Source organism: Bos javanicus, chromosome 11 (assembly GCF_032452875.1).
Source record: "Bos javanicus breed banteng chromosome 11, ARS-OSU_banteng_1.0, whole genome shotgun sequence".
Lineage (NCBI taxonomy): Eukaryota > Metazoa > Chordata > Mammalia > Artiodactyla > Bovidae > Bos > Bos javanicus.
In genome coordinates, this window is record NC_083878.1 from 1,416,890 (window position 1) to 1,429,574 (window position 12,685).

At 52.0% G+C, this 12,685-nt stretch overlaps 1 protein-coding gene across 16 annotated transcripts in view; it reads right to left on the reverse strand.

The window, feature by feature from the left end:
- BCL2L11 (BCL2 like 11) overlaps positions 1-12,685 on the reverse strand; it is a 50,605-nt gene that overhangs the window by 37,829 nt on the left and 91 nt on the right. The window contains exons 1-4 of one of the 16 annotated variants that reach the window (XM_061431441.1): positions 10,748-12,648; positions 10,042-10,226; positions 8,001-8,137; positions 7,743-7,832 (exon numbers count right to left, since the gene is read on the reverse strand). In XM_061431441.1, the coding sequence (XP_061287425.1) occupies positions 7,743-7,832; positions 8,001-8,137; positions 10,042-10,226; positions 10,748-11,278 (943 nt within the window). In that variant the 5' untranslated portion in view covers positions 11,279-12,648. The other 15 variants (XM_061431443.1, XM_061431442.1, XM_061431445.1 and 12 more) reach the window with 15 other exon arrangements.

Consider the following 12,685-nt stretch of genomic DNA (forward strand, 5'->3'; position numbering starts at 1 on the left):
GCTCTGAGGAGCTGACAGAACGACTGGACGGAAACTCGGAAAGGATACAGAGGAACCAACAGCACAAGCAGCTGGTAAGACCGAATGGACAAACGCATGACGACGGGCCATCCAACAGCAGCGGGAGACAGATGCCCCGACCCACAAGCACTCATGGGCGTTCCCCAAACAGACCACATCTTGACCCATAAAACAAACCCCAACAAATTTAAAAGAACCGAACTCATTCAGAGTACGTTCTCTGACCATACTGGAATCATACAAGAAAATACCAGAAAGACAAGACAATCTTCAGGCACTTGGGAAATGAAACAACACACGTCTAAACCGTCTAGGGTCAGAGGGTCAAGGGAAACAACACAGAAGTCAATGAAAAGGAAAACAATATATCAAAACATGTGGCATGCAGTTAAAGCAGGGAAGAAGAGACATTTATGACACTAAACTTTTGTAGCAGAAAAGAGGAAAGGGACTGCTACCCGAAGTTCCTACCCTCAAGAAATCAGAAAAAACAAAACACACAAAGTACACAGCAGAATGATAAAACAACAGAGTTGAAGACAGGAAAATAATAGAGAAAAGTAAATGAAACAAAAGGCTGGTTTAAAAAAAACAAAACAGACAAACTCTAGAAAGACTGATGAAGATTAAAAAATAAGAAAATACAAGTATTTGGATGCACGATCTGTTGTGATAGCCCATTTCACTCCGGATATTGGTAACTGATAGTTTTCTGTAAGTTATAACCAGGACTGAGACTAAAACAATTTTGGAAAACGGCACACTCTGGCAAACTGCTTGGCAGTTTCCTAAAAAAAACTAAACTACCATCTGACCCAGCGATTGCGTTTCTGGACATCTACCCCAGAGAAATGACGAAGACTCACGTTCACACAAAAACCTGTACACAAACAGTTCTGTTGTCTTGGCGAATGGCCATCTCACAGGAGGGCAGACAGACAAACAGACGTGAAAAACATTCAGTATCACGAGCACTGCGGTGAGCTGTCAGCATGCACGTGTCAGGCAGTGGCCAGTCTGACAGCAAGGCAGTGACTTAAAAATGAAGGCGGGTGCCCGTGGCCTTCAACTGAAAGCTGCCCAAAGACATACCAGAGGGCAAAGTGCAATGTCCAGCGAGAGCTGGCAAATGCCCCCAAGTTCCAGCTATGCCAGGTCCCTGCCAGAACCCTGCCAACAACCCAATGCCCTTCCCACAGGCCAACAGGGAGGGGGAGGCACATGCGATACCCACAGCATCCTGGATGGGCCTCGACAGCTTCACGCTGAGTGAAAAGAGCCAAGTGCAGAAAGCCACTGACGGTGTGACTCTATTTTGACAGCATACTTAAAAGGACAGAAGTACAGACATGCCACGCAGATTCATGGCTGTTGGGGGTTAGGGAGCAGGAGGAAGGTGGCTGTGACCATAAAAATGTGCAAGAGAAACCAAGGGATGGAATTCTTCTGGATCCTGACCGCCCTGGGGGTCACACAAACCTACACATCTGATAAAATGGCAGGGAACAGGCTCCCATGCACACAAACGGAGTCCACGAGAAACTGCTGAAATTTACATAAGGCAGTGGGGTTCTAAAACGTCACATGCTGGCCATGACGCTGCGGCTGTGTGAGCTCCTCAGCTGTGTCCCACTCTTTGCGACCCCATGGACTGTAGCCCGCCAGACTCCTCTGTCCATGGAATTGCCCAGGCAAGAATGCTGGAGTGGGTTGCTATTTCCTTCTCCAGGGGATCTTCCCGACCAAAGGATCAAACCCACGTCTCCTGCACTGCAGGCAGATTCTTTCCTGTCTGAGCCACCAGGAAGTCAGCGTGCTATTTAAACAAGACGCTGCCACTGTGGTGAACCGGGTATAGGACACCCAGGCCCTCTGTTACTTCTTACAACTGCACGTCCGTCTATTTTACCTCAAAGATTTTGGTTTTTTTTTTAATAGATGTAACTTTAAAATGTATAGAAAGCTGTAACTTACTGAAGTTGTTAGGAACCAGTGAAGAAGCTGTTCCCTCTCTGTCTTCACTTACTGCCCCGACACAGGACATAGTAATACAAACCACCTGTTTCTCTTGGTGTCCAAACGAGAGACCTTGGGGTTTGGAGGCCAGAACCAAGTCTTCAGCAAAGACGACTATCATCAGGATTTGTGGGCAGACTTACGGTGCCCAAGAAATCAAATCACTCCACCTTCCACCTTCTCAAAACCTGCATGTACCACAGAGTTTAAAGAGGTGAAACAAAACCGATATTTACATTTGCCCGGAGAGTAGATCGTACAAAGCTCATTTGATGTTTAAGATGCTTACAAGATTACGGTGATTACTTTCACTCATCTAAGTCAACAGAAGTAACCAAAGGGATAAGTTCCATGGAAATGAGGTGCTTTGAGAGGAAGAGTCAGGCCTGGCTGCTGAAGCACCAAGCTGGGTCCAGCTCCCTCATCTGCAAGGCCAACCCATCCCAACCCATTCTGTTAGAGCAGAATGCTAGCCACAGACCTAATCTGACTTTTTTCTCGTAGTCCCACTTAAAGAAGTAAAAAGAAACTGGTAAGATTAATATCAAAAAATACTTAATGCCCAACAAACATATGAAAAGATGCTCAACGTGACTAACCGTTAGGGAGCTGCGAATCTAAACCACCAGGAGTTATCACCGGACTCCTGCTAAAATGGTTATTGTCAAAAAAAAGGTAACAAATGCTGGCTGAGGATGTAGAGGAAAGGAATACTGATGGTGGGAATGTAAATCAGTGCAGCCGCTGTGGAAAACAGTATGGAGGTTCCTTAAAAACTAAAAATAGGCCTACTGTAGGAGCCAGCCATCCCACTTCTGGGTACGTATCTGAAAGAATGGAAAGTAAGATCTCAAAGAGAAATACGCACATCCATGTTCACAGCAGTATTATTCACAACAGCCAAGAGATGAAAGCAACCCAATGTTCACCAACAAGTGAATGGATAAAGAAATGTGGTTTATACATACAATGGAGTCTGATTCAGCCTTAAAAAGGAAGGAAATCTGCTTCATGGATTACAATGTGGATGACTCCTCAGGACATTATGCTAAATGAGATAAGCCAGTCAGAAAAAGTCAACTACTGTGTAACTCCACTCACATGAGGTACCTAATTAGAGTCATCAGAAGTCACACAGAAGGTAGAATGGTGGCTGCCAAGAGCTGGGTGGGAGAGGGAAACGGGGAGGTGCTTTCAGTTCAGGCGCTCAGTCGTGTCCGACTCTTTGCGACCCCATGAATCGCAGCACGCCAGGCCTCCCTGTCCTTCACCAACTCCCGGAGTTCACTCAGACTCACGCCCATCGAGTCAGTGATGCCATCCAGCCATCTCATCCTCTGTCGTCCCCTTCTCCTCCTGCCCCCAATCCCTCCCAGCATCAGAGTCTTTTCCAATGAGTCAACTCTTCGCATGAGGTGGCCAAAGTACTGGAGTTTCAGCTTTAGCATCATTCCTTCCAAAGAAATCCCAGGGCTGATCTCCTTCGGAATGGACTGGTTGGATCTCCTTGCAGTCCAGGGACTCTCAAGAGTCTTCTCCACAGTTCAACACCACACTTCAAAAGCATCAATTCTTCAGCGCTCAGCCTTCTTCACAGTCCAACTCTCACATCCATACATGACCACAGGAAAAACCATAGCCTTGACTAGACTGACCTTTGTTGGCAAAGTAATGTCTCTGCTTTTCAATGTGCTGTCTGGGTTGGTCATAACTCTCCTTCCCAGGAGTGAGTGTCTTTAACGGCTACCAAGTTTCAGTTGTGCATGACGAGAAAGCTCTAAGAACTGGCCACACAGCAACGTGAAGACATGCAACATGACTACAGAATATCCTCAGAAACAGTGAAGACAGTACATTTTGTGTTTATTAAGATAAAAAATATATAATTTAACCCATATATTTAACCCATATATTCAAAATATCTCAGCAAACAATTCATACAAAAAAGACTGAGGCATTTTACTTTCTTTCTCAGATGCTAAACCTACAAACCCCAGCACGCGCAGACACTGACTGACCTCTCGGCCTGCACTAGTCCCAGGGCAACGGCTCGATGCTCCCGGGCGGCTTCCCCACTGGGCCCGTGCTCCCACCACCATACCCATCACTCCTACACAACACACCTGACAGCTGGATCTAAATAACAAAACCTATTTTTTGACAAGGGTGGGCAAGGTCATCTTCCTGCACAGACTTTTTGGGAAACCTTATTTGTCCCTGGTCAGCTCTATGGAAAGGCAAAGCTTGAATGACTCTGAACATCCTCTAAGCACCTCCTCCTCCTCTCTAGATCTCATCAGGACCTTCAGGATGTCATGTCCCCACTCTGAGAGCTCATAGTTTAAAAGAGGAGCCAGTTACCAGCTATAAGCATCGCAGGCACAAGATGCTGAGGGATGGACTTGAAGAACAACTCAATTAACTCCCACCAGTGGATTCTAATGTGCCAGGAATAAGCATAACATTTACCAAAAAAAGTATGGGAGCTGTTAATAACTAGCATTCACCTATACTCAACCTTTCTGAGCTCTGATTTGCAACTGCTTCGACTTCATCTACAAAGCATGAACTTGTACAGAATTTAGTGCACATCTGAATAAAACACATCCATGGTATAAGCACACTCTCCAGAAAAGGCACTCTGCAAACCAACACCTCTTTTGGTGATTCTGATGAGAATACACAGCTCACTAATTTAAGATAGCATTTGCCAAGTCAATCCTCCCAGGGGGTAAAGAGAATAAAATTTGGTAAAACTGAAAAAACTGTCTCTCTTACAAATATTTTTTGAACATATCTTCAGAAAAATTGAGGACGAAGACGACAATGGAAAGACATTTATAGCTCAAACATCTGTTGTATACCCTAGACAAGACTTTACTTTCTCAGGACAAAACCGCAACATACACCCTCTCCACCCCGAGTCACCCAGCAGAAAGCTGTGCTGTGGCCAAAGGAAGCCCTAAGGAAGGCCCTCTTTCTAACCTCCCATTTGTGCTACCGCTGGTTGAAGTCGGTCATAATGACCTCTTTGTGAAAAATGTACTTTGCGACAAATTATCAAAAGCTTCATTGAACATCTTAATGGGTATGGCTGAGCAAGGAGTACTACTCATGGCCATGCTGAGAACACAAGTTGATCAACTCATCATGTTGAAGTGGTCCCCAGGCACTGAAGTATTCTAAGAATAGCCAGGAGAAAAAGTTACAGACTACGAAAGATGCAAGTTTTATTCCTTAACACACTCACATCTTAATCCCCTCCCCCCATCAGTAATTCACTCCAATCCCAATAAATCTCCCAAGAACTTAATACTGAAATGATGCATTAACTTCAGACAAACTCCTCCAAACTTATCATTTAATCCTATGCATTAACCTCTAAGTTATCACACCAACCTACGGGAATGCAGTTAATACTATAAAATTACACCTCAGGATCCATTATTCTATACTTCAGAGGTAAAAACCATAACTTCGCTTAATAATTTAGATTATGATCTCGCTAAAGCTCTACATCTGTCATCTCAAGTAACGGTGCTTACCTTATAATTAGCTTGCTAAACATCACCAGAAAAAGCACTCATGTCCATCTCTACTTAAACAAAAACACAAAACTACCACACCCACTATTCCTGGTTGAAGGAGGAATATTCCAGGCAATGAGAAACTATTTCTATGCACTAAGTTACCTGCAGAAACTGATACAAAGGTCTGCAGGGGGAAACTATAATAGCTTCTGAAGGATCCTTCAGAAAAAAAAAAAAAAAAAAAAAGCATGGGGTTTTTAAACATCCACAAGCTTTCCTGGTGGCTCAGATGGGAAAGGATGTGCCTACAATGCAGGAAACCTGGGTTCTATCCTGGGTCGGGAAGATCCCCTAGAGAAGGGAAAGGCTCTCACTCCAGTATTCTTGCCTGGAGAACTCCATAGAAAGAGGAGCCTGGCAGGGCTACAGTCCATGGGGTCACCAAGAGTCAGACACGACTGAGCAACTAACACTTTTCACATTTTCGTTTAAACATGTACTGTAAAAGCCCATTCACTCATTTAGTAACTCAGTGTGTACCTATAAATGCTCCTACAGTCAAGAGCATTTTCAAGGGCAGAAAAACAGATGCAAACACCAAGACCTAAGGCTGAAATGAACTCGGGAATAGCAATAACTACAGTAATAGTAAAACTTCCAGTTCCTTTCAAAAGGAAGGGGTCCTAATAAAGCAACTCTCAGCATTTGGCAGGAGATGAGCAGCCAACATGTACAGCTGCCGGTGTTTCTGTCATGTGTCTGTCACTTCCCAGGTGTGTCCAACTTCTGGGTTCTTTCTAATTTTGCAACATGGGGCCAGACCTGCACGGCTTATCCTACTGAAGATTTTATAGACAGACCTCTGTGGTATTTGCAAAACTAGGATTTGTCACTGCGGTCCAGCAGTCACATGTCTACCCTGATTTCATTTTAATTAGCTTTTGACATGGTGTCACCTATGTTTTAAACAGAACCTATGCTGGATTTCCTAATCCTTAATGCTGCCAACTTACTTATATCTCAATACAGGAGAGCTAATCTGGATAAATGATAAGTGAGATTCTGGTGAATCCTAATCAAGATAAGAACCTTTTCCACTACTGAAGAACAGTGATTTGAACCAACCCGCTGATTAGGGTGGCTAGAACTGCATATACTCAGTCACACGCTGGAAGCTGAACTGGTCAAATCAAGCCCACAGATGTTTTTATGTGGCTTGTACTGTGCTTTCAAAATTCTAAATGTGTTACACTGTTTAATAATCAGATTACAGACATCAAGCTCTGCATTCTCAGACTATCTGGCCTGGAGGAAAAACTCCACGGGATCTTCCTCACCCAGGTATCAAACCTGGATCTCCTGCACTGCAGGCAGATTCTTGACCATCTGAGCCACCAGGGAAGCCCCTTCACATAGGAAAACCTACCAGCTAGAGGCCACACAGCCTCACAGCTACACCTGGGGACACCCATATGGATAAGGGCAAATGCTCTTCAAGCTGGCGCGTGCTCCTTCCCTCTGTCAGGGCCCTTACCAAAGGGACTGCCCGACTTTTCTGGGCATCATGCCTGCCACTCCTCCTTCAGACTCTAGAACTGCCTTTAACCCCTGAAATAAAATTCCACAATCTAATCCTGTTAGTACTATGTCCAAACCCCTAACTCCTAGAAAACAAAAGAAGTCTAAAGAGAAATCTAAGTAGAAAACAAACCATTTTCATGGTTCTATGGTGGGAAGGCAGATATGAACTAGTTCATCTTTATAAAAATATCATTTTTTAAATGATTAACTTCTCTCATCTCTTTCTCCAGTTCTGGTTAGGTTATCACGCTATCTGCCATAACTGATTGTGGAGTCCCTTTCAAACGGAATGTCATTAATGAGTACATCTTAACGGTGAGGACAGCATGCAGCAGTTAAGACACTTTACGAAGGCACCGTGGGGTATGATACATACTGCCCAACAGGCTGTTGCATGGACAACTCACTGCTGCCACGAAACTTAGCAACACGCTTTTTAAAATGTTGGTTGGATGTTTTACTTGACATGTGCTCCATTCCCAACAGAACACGAACAAATCAGTAAAAGGAGTCTAAACAGGGGGCTGCTCTAAATGCTCCACACTGATACTTAAGCACCCACACATGCACAGTCGCCTCCCCGGTATTGCTTACCCATTGCACTGAGATAATGGTTGAAGGCCTGGCAAGGAGGGCTTGGGGTCTGTGTGGATTTGTCACAACTCATGGGTGCCGGGCTCCTGTCTGTGTCAAAAGAGAAATACCCACTGGAGGATCGAGACAGCAAGGAGGATCTTCTCACGAAGATGAAGAGCGGGGATCTGGTAGCGAAAGGGCCAGGGCTGGCCGGTGGGGCCAGCGGGCCCTGTGGGCTGCCTTGGGGGCAGCGGTCCCCTTCTCCTTCAGGATTACCTTGCCGCTCTGTCTGTAAAGAGGTGGGGGCCCCCGGTCTGAGCTGAGGAGGCCTCTCGGCAGGCTGCAATTGTCCACCTTCTCTGTCACACTCAGAACTTACATCGGAAGGTTGCTTTGCCATTTGGTCTTTTTTTCTGCAAGGAAAATTAAAACTAGGGTTATCTTAAGCAAAGGAACAACTACAACGAATACCTAAATGGGCAAGCTTTCACCTCTTCATGACAAATTCTTAGAATTAACACCCAATACTTCAACATTGTTAAAGTCATTACTAATAGAGAAGTTCTCCATAAGATCTTCCAAAATAATAGAAATAACCTTAAAAATAAAGGTATTATTTTTGGGGGGGGTGAAGTGGGGAGAGAGACTAAACTTCCTGCCACCCAACAAAACAGCAACAATGTCAATTACTCCTGGAACCGGTGCTGTAACACACACACACACACGTTTTAGAAGAGGCTGCTTGTTTGAGATCTATTGACAAGTGTTCTTTGCCCAGGGCCCACTAGAATAAGTCAGAAACTCCCCGCGGGCTCTGATTTCCCCGGATCAGATACAACACTGGAGCCCAGGAGCGGGCGCAGATGCAGCGATTGCAGGCGGCTGGCCGCGTTCCCCACTCCGGCCCCATTGTTCTGCCGAAAGTGCTGAGGACAGCAAGTCTGGGGAAGGTTTGGCAAGGGCCGTCAGTCGTAGTAAGTGCGTCACAATAGAGTTTGTAACTCAGCGCGGCTCGGCTCGGCCCCGGCTCTCCGCCCGCCCGCAGTCCCTCCCGCTCCTGGTCCGCGCGCCCCTCCTCCCGCGGTGAGGGGCGGGCGGGGGCGCGGGCAGCTCGCCACACCGAACCCGACAGAACTTCTCCGAGGTACACCCGCGCTGTTGAGTGCACACCTCCGAATGGGAGCAAGGTCCCCCAAGCCGGCTCCTGGCGACCCCAGCCAAATCCACAAGTAACTCCGCACGCTGAGCGGCATCAGGGCGCGCGGCTCCCGCACCTCCAAAACCCTCCCTTCCTAAGGCAATCAGGCCGAAATTTATGTCCGCCCCTTCCCTTCCGAGTCGCGTCCGAGCCCGGGCCCCGCGGCGCCCAGCCCGCGCCTTTCGCCGACCTGGAACCCCCCGACAGTCCACACGAAGGCGGCGCGGGAAACAAAGCCCGAGACTCGCGCTCTGAGCTCCCCGGGCAGCGCAGAGCCTGCAAATCGCCGTCCGCCCGCCGCCGCCGCGCTCCGCCGGGCAGCCGAGGGCTCCGCGCGCCTCGCCTGTGGCCCGCGCTGCCCCGGCCGCAGCAGCCGGGAACATCCTCCGCCTCCTCCCGCTCCTCCCCTCGCGCACTGCGCCCGCCGCCGCCGGCACCGCCGACCTCCCCGCGCCGCCGGCGCCGGGTGCCCGCGCTCCCAATTGGCCCTCGCGCGGTCGCTCGGAGCCGCAGCCAATCGGTGGCGGCGGCGGGGGCGGCGCCTGCCCAATAGGCCGCCGAAGGCGAGGCGATTGTTGACAAACTCGCCTCCGAACGCGGCTCGGGCCCTGACTGCGGCGGGAGCGGCGGCGGAGGTTTCCGGGGCTTCTGGGCCCGGGGCTGCCCAGCCAACCCTGCCCCGCCCCTCCGTCAGTCCTGGCGCCGCGCCCGCCTCTGCAGCTCCCGCCGCCCCCAAGAGCCGGTCACCTGGAGACAAAACAGGACCCGCAGGGCCGGCCCCAGACTCCAGCCCCGGCCGCCGACCCCAGTCCAGGCCCGCTGGGGTGGGCACCCTAAAGGCCACCCTCTCCCCAGCCGAAGCCCCCATCCTCCCCCGACTTCCTCCCTCTTTCTCCCCATGCGCCACGGGACACGCACCAAATGGCCACCGACGCGCACAACCGCGACCACCGCCGATGGGGGCATCGCCGGGGTCCAGCGGGCATTCCACTACCTGCGCCAACCCCGAGTAACAGGCCCCCGAGGGCACGGTACAGCCAGCCAGCCAGCCAGCACTGCGAGTGGATCGAGCGGCGCTTGAGCACACCCGAATCGCTAAGAGGGTCGGGACCCACGGACCGGGCCGGTTCTACAGCCACCAGCTCGTCCACCGCGTGCCCCCGGCGGTCGGAGGAGGCCCTCTTGTCTTTTGCTGTTTGTGGATCTTGCGTCTGGCATCGTCCGCAGAGCGCCCGCAGACGGGACAGTGTCCCCAGACACGTCCCAGAGAGAGAACGAACGCAGCAGCAGCCCAAAACTTCGGCCTGAATGAGTAAAAAGAAAAGCCGAGTCCCGTCAGTTTAATCACCGTCGCTGTTCCATAAATCCTTCACAACGGACCTGCGCCCCGCAAAAAAGCGGAGATGCGAGACCGGATGGCATCTCGCGGCCGCTACTCAGGGCCCGTCGGACCTGGCGGGCGGGCGAGATTTTACGGGCGGGCGCTCAGCCTGGTCCGGCGCGGCTGCCCCCAGGTCCCCAGCCAGCGCGTGGCGCACGCGCTGCCTCCCCCAGTCGGCCAGGAGAGGCTTCACCATCCCGGTGCGCCGCATCCCCGCCCGAGCCGTTAAGTGCTCGCAGCCTCAGTGCGGACGACCCCTCCCCTGCCTGCGGCACGAACTTGACCCGCACCGGTGACCGCCTCCCACCGGACAACACGCGGGACGAGGACGCGCGCCTCTAACCGCACGTGCGCGGGAAGCGGGCTGGAGGTGGCGCCGAGCTGGGTCCCGCGCCAATCTTCCATCCGTACCCGGCCTGCTCCCCGGGACTCGAAAGTATTTACCTTGCGTTTCTCAGTTCGTGAATTAGGGTCAGACATTGGGGGGACGAGGACCACGGGAACGGCACCGAGGCGGTGGCACCGGCTGCGGCTGCGGCGGCGGCGGCGAGAGCGAGGCGAACCCAAGCAGTCTGAAACGGTGCTGGCCGCAGAGGGCAGGGCGCGCAGGGCGGTTGCGAGAATCCGAGGACGGCGGCGGCGACGGCGAAGTAGGACAGAGCGCTCCTGCAAGACCGAGACCTGGCGGCTGCGCGGAGCGAAGTGAAACCTGCGCGCCTCTGCTGCCCAGCTCAGGCTGGCGGCCCCAGGTCCGGGCCCAATCACCGTGGGCTCCGCCCCCGCTAAGTCCCGCCCGGCGCGCGGGCTGGCAAGCCCCGCCTCCGCGGCGCCGAGGCCGCCAGCGCGTGCAGGCTCGGACAGGTAAAGGAGGGGGCGTCCCCGCCAACTTCCCCGCTGCGCGCGCCGCCGGCCCTGCCCCTGCCGGGCGTGTTTACCCGAGAGACTTGGGCTACGGACTGCTCTGCGCACCCCCATCCCCCATCCCAAAGTGCACTCTCTCCTCCCCACACCCCCCGCAATTCACTGGTGGCCAAGGCGTGCGAGTGGAACAGAGGGGGCGCTCCGGGCACACATTGAGCCAGCACCGGCCTCTGCCGCCCGCGGAAAGCCTCAAGAGGCGCCCCTGAGCCTTGGCTCTGCCTCGGGAGTTTCCCTTCTGAGCCGTCCTGGGGCAGGCGCCGAGACTGGGTGGGTCCTCGGGAACGCGCAGGTCTAAGGGTGAGAGGGGTGTCCCTTTAGTTCTCCCTTCCAGATGAGGGGGCTCCGCGCTGGACCCCCATCTGCCGACTGCTCATCTTCCTCTCTCTCGCCTAAGGCGGTACTCTTAGGCGGCCTCTCTAAAGCCACCCCAAGCTGCATCCAGCTTTTCTCCCGCGCCAAATCTCCCCTGGTAAGAGGTAAAGCCTGTAATGGGGAGATGAGAAAAGGACCCAGGGCGATCCCCGGATGCGTTTTTCCGCAGCCCCGCTGCGAGACTGGGAGTGAACGCTGAGCAGGTGAAATAGGGAAATGAAAAAATCTTTTAAAATCCTTTTAAGAAAAAAGGACTGGGAAGAATCGTGGCCTCCAGATGGGAGATAGGATGGTGCCTCCACTTGGTTGGGTCCTCGAGAATTGTTGGGCTCTCAGAGAACCGTCCAGGAATGGTCCCCTGGCGTGTTAAGGTCAGAGAAGGCAGCGCCGAGGGCCTCGGAGAGTTCGTAGAGAGCAGCAGGGAGAGCGCAATATACCCCCACCCCTCCTCCCTGCGGGTCCCCGTCCGCTTATCCTTAGAGTCCGAAGCCCCACTCCACTCCTTCCCCGAAGCCCCACTCCACTCCTTCCCCGGAAGACCAAAGTCTGTGAACGCCGTGGTCCGCACGCCTACGGCCCTTTCAATACGCATCCTGCATCCCTACCTCTGCCCTTCCCTGGGCTCCCCTAGTTTTGAGACTCCCGCAGCCGGAGTAGTGGAGGGCAAATCGGTTAGGAGATGGAACATCCTGCCGCGGGAGAAATGAGGCTAGACGGATTACAGACTCAATTTAGAGGCCTCCCTAACCCGAACCCCAGAAGAGTGCCTCGGTGCAGAGAAGCAAATCAGCGAGGAATGATCCCGCCGTCTGGCCACCTTGGTCAGTTTTTATGTTTTATAAGCAAATGCGGAACATTAACAGCAGAGCCCAAGGTTTGTTTTCTCAGCGCAACCTCCCGCGAGTCCTGAGCGAGGTGAAGGAGGCCGAGGGGCTGGAGGACGCGCGCCGGGCTCCACCCCGGGATTTCGCTGCAGGAGGGAAAGGACGCGCGCGGGTGTCTGCAGCTTGGAACTGCCATCAGTGGCTACAGGTGGCGGCCGCAGGCAAACTCTGCGCCTTAACCTCTTATCGCGGCACTCGGGGGGAA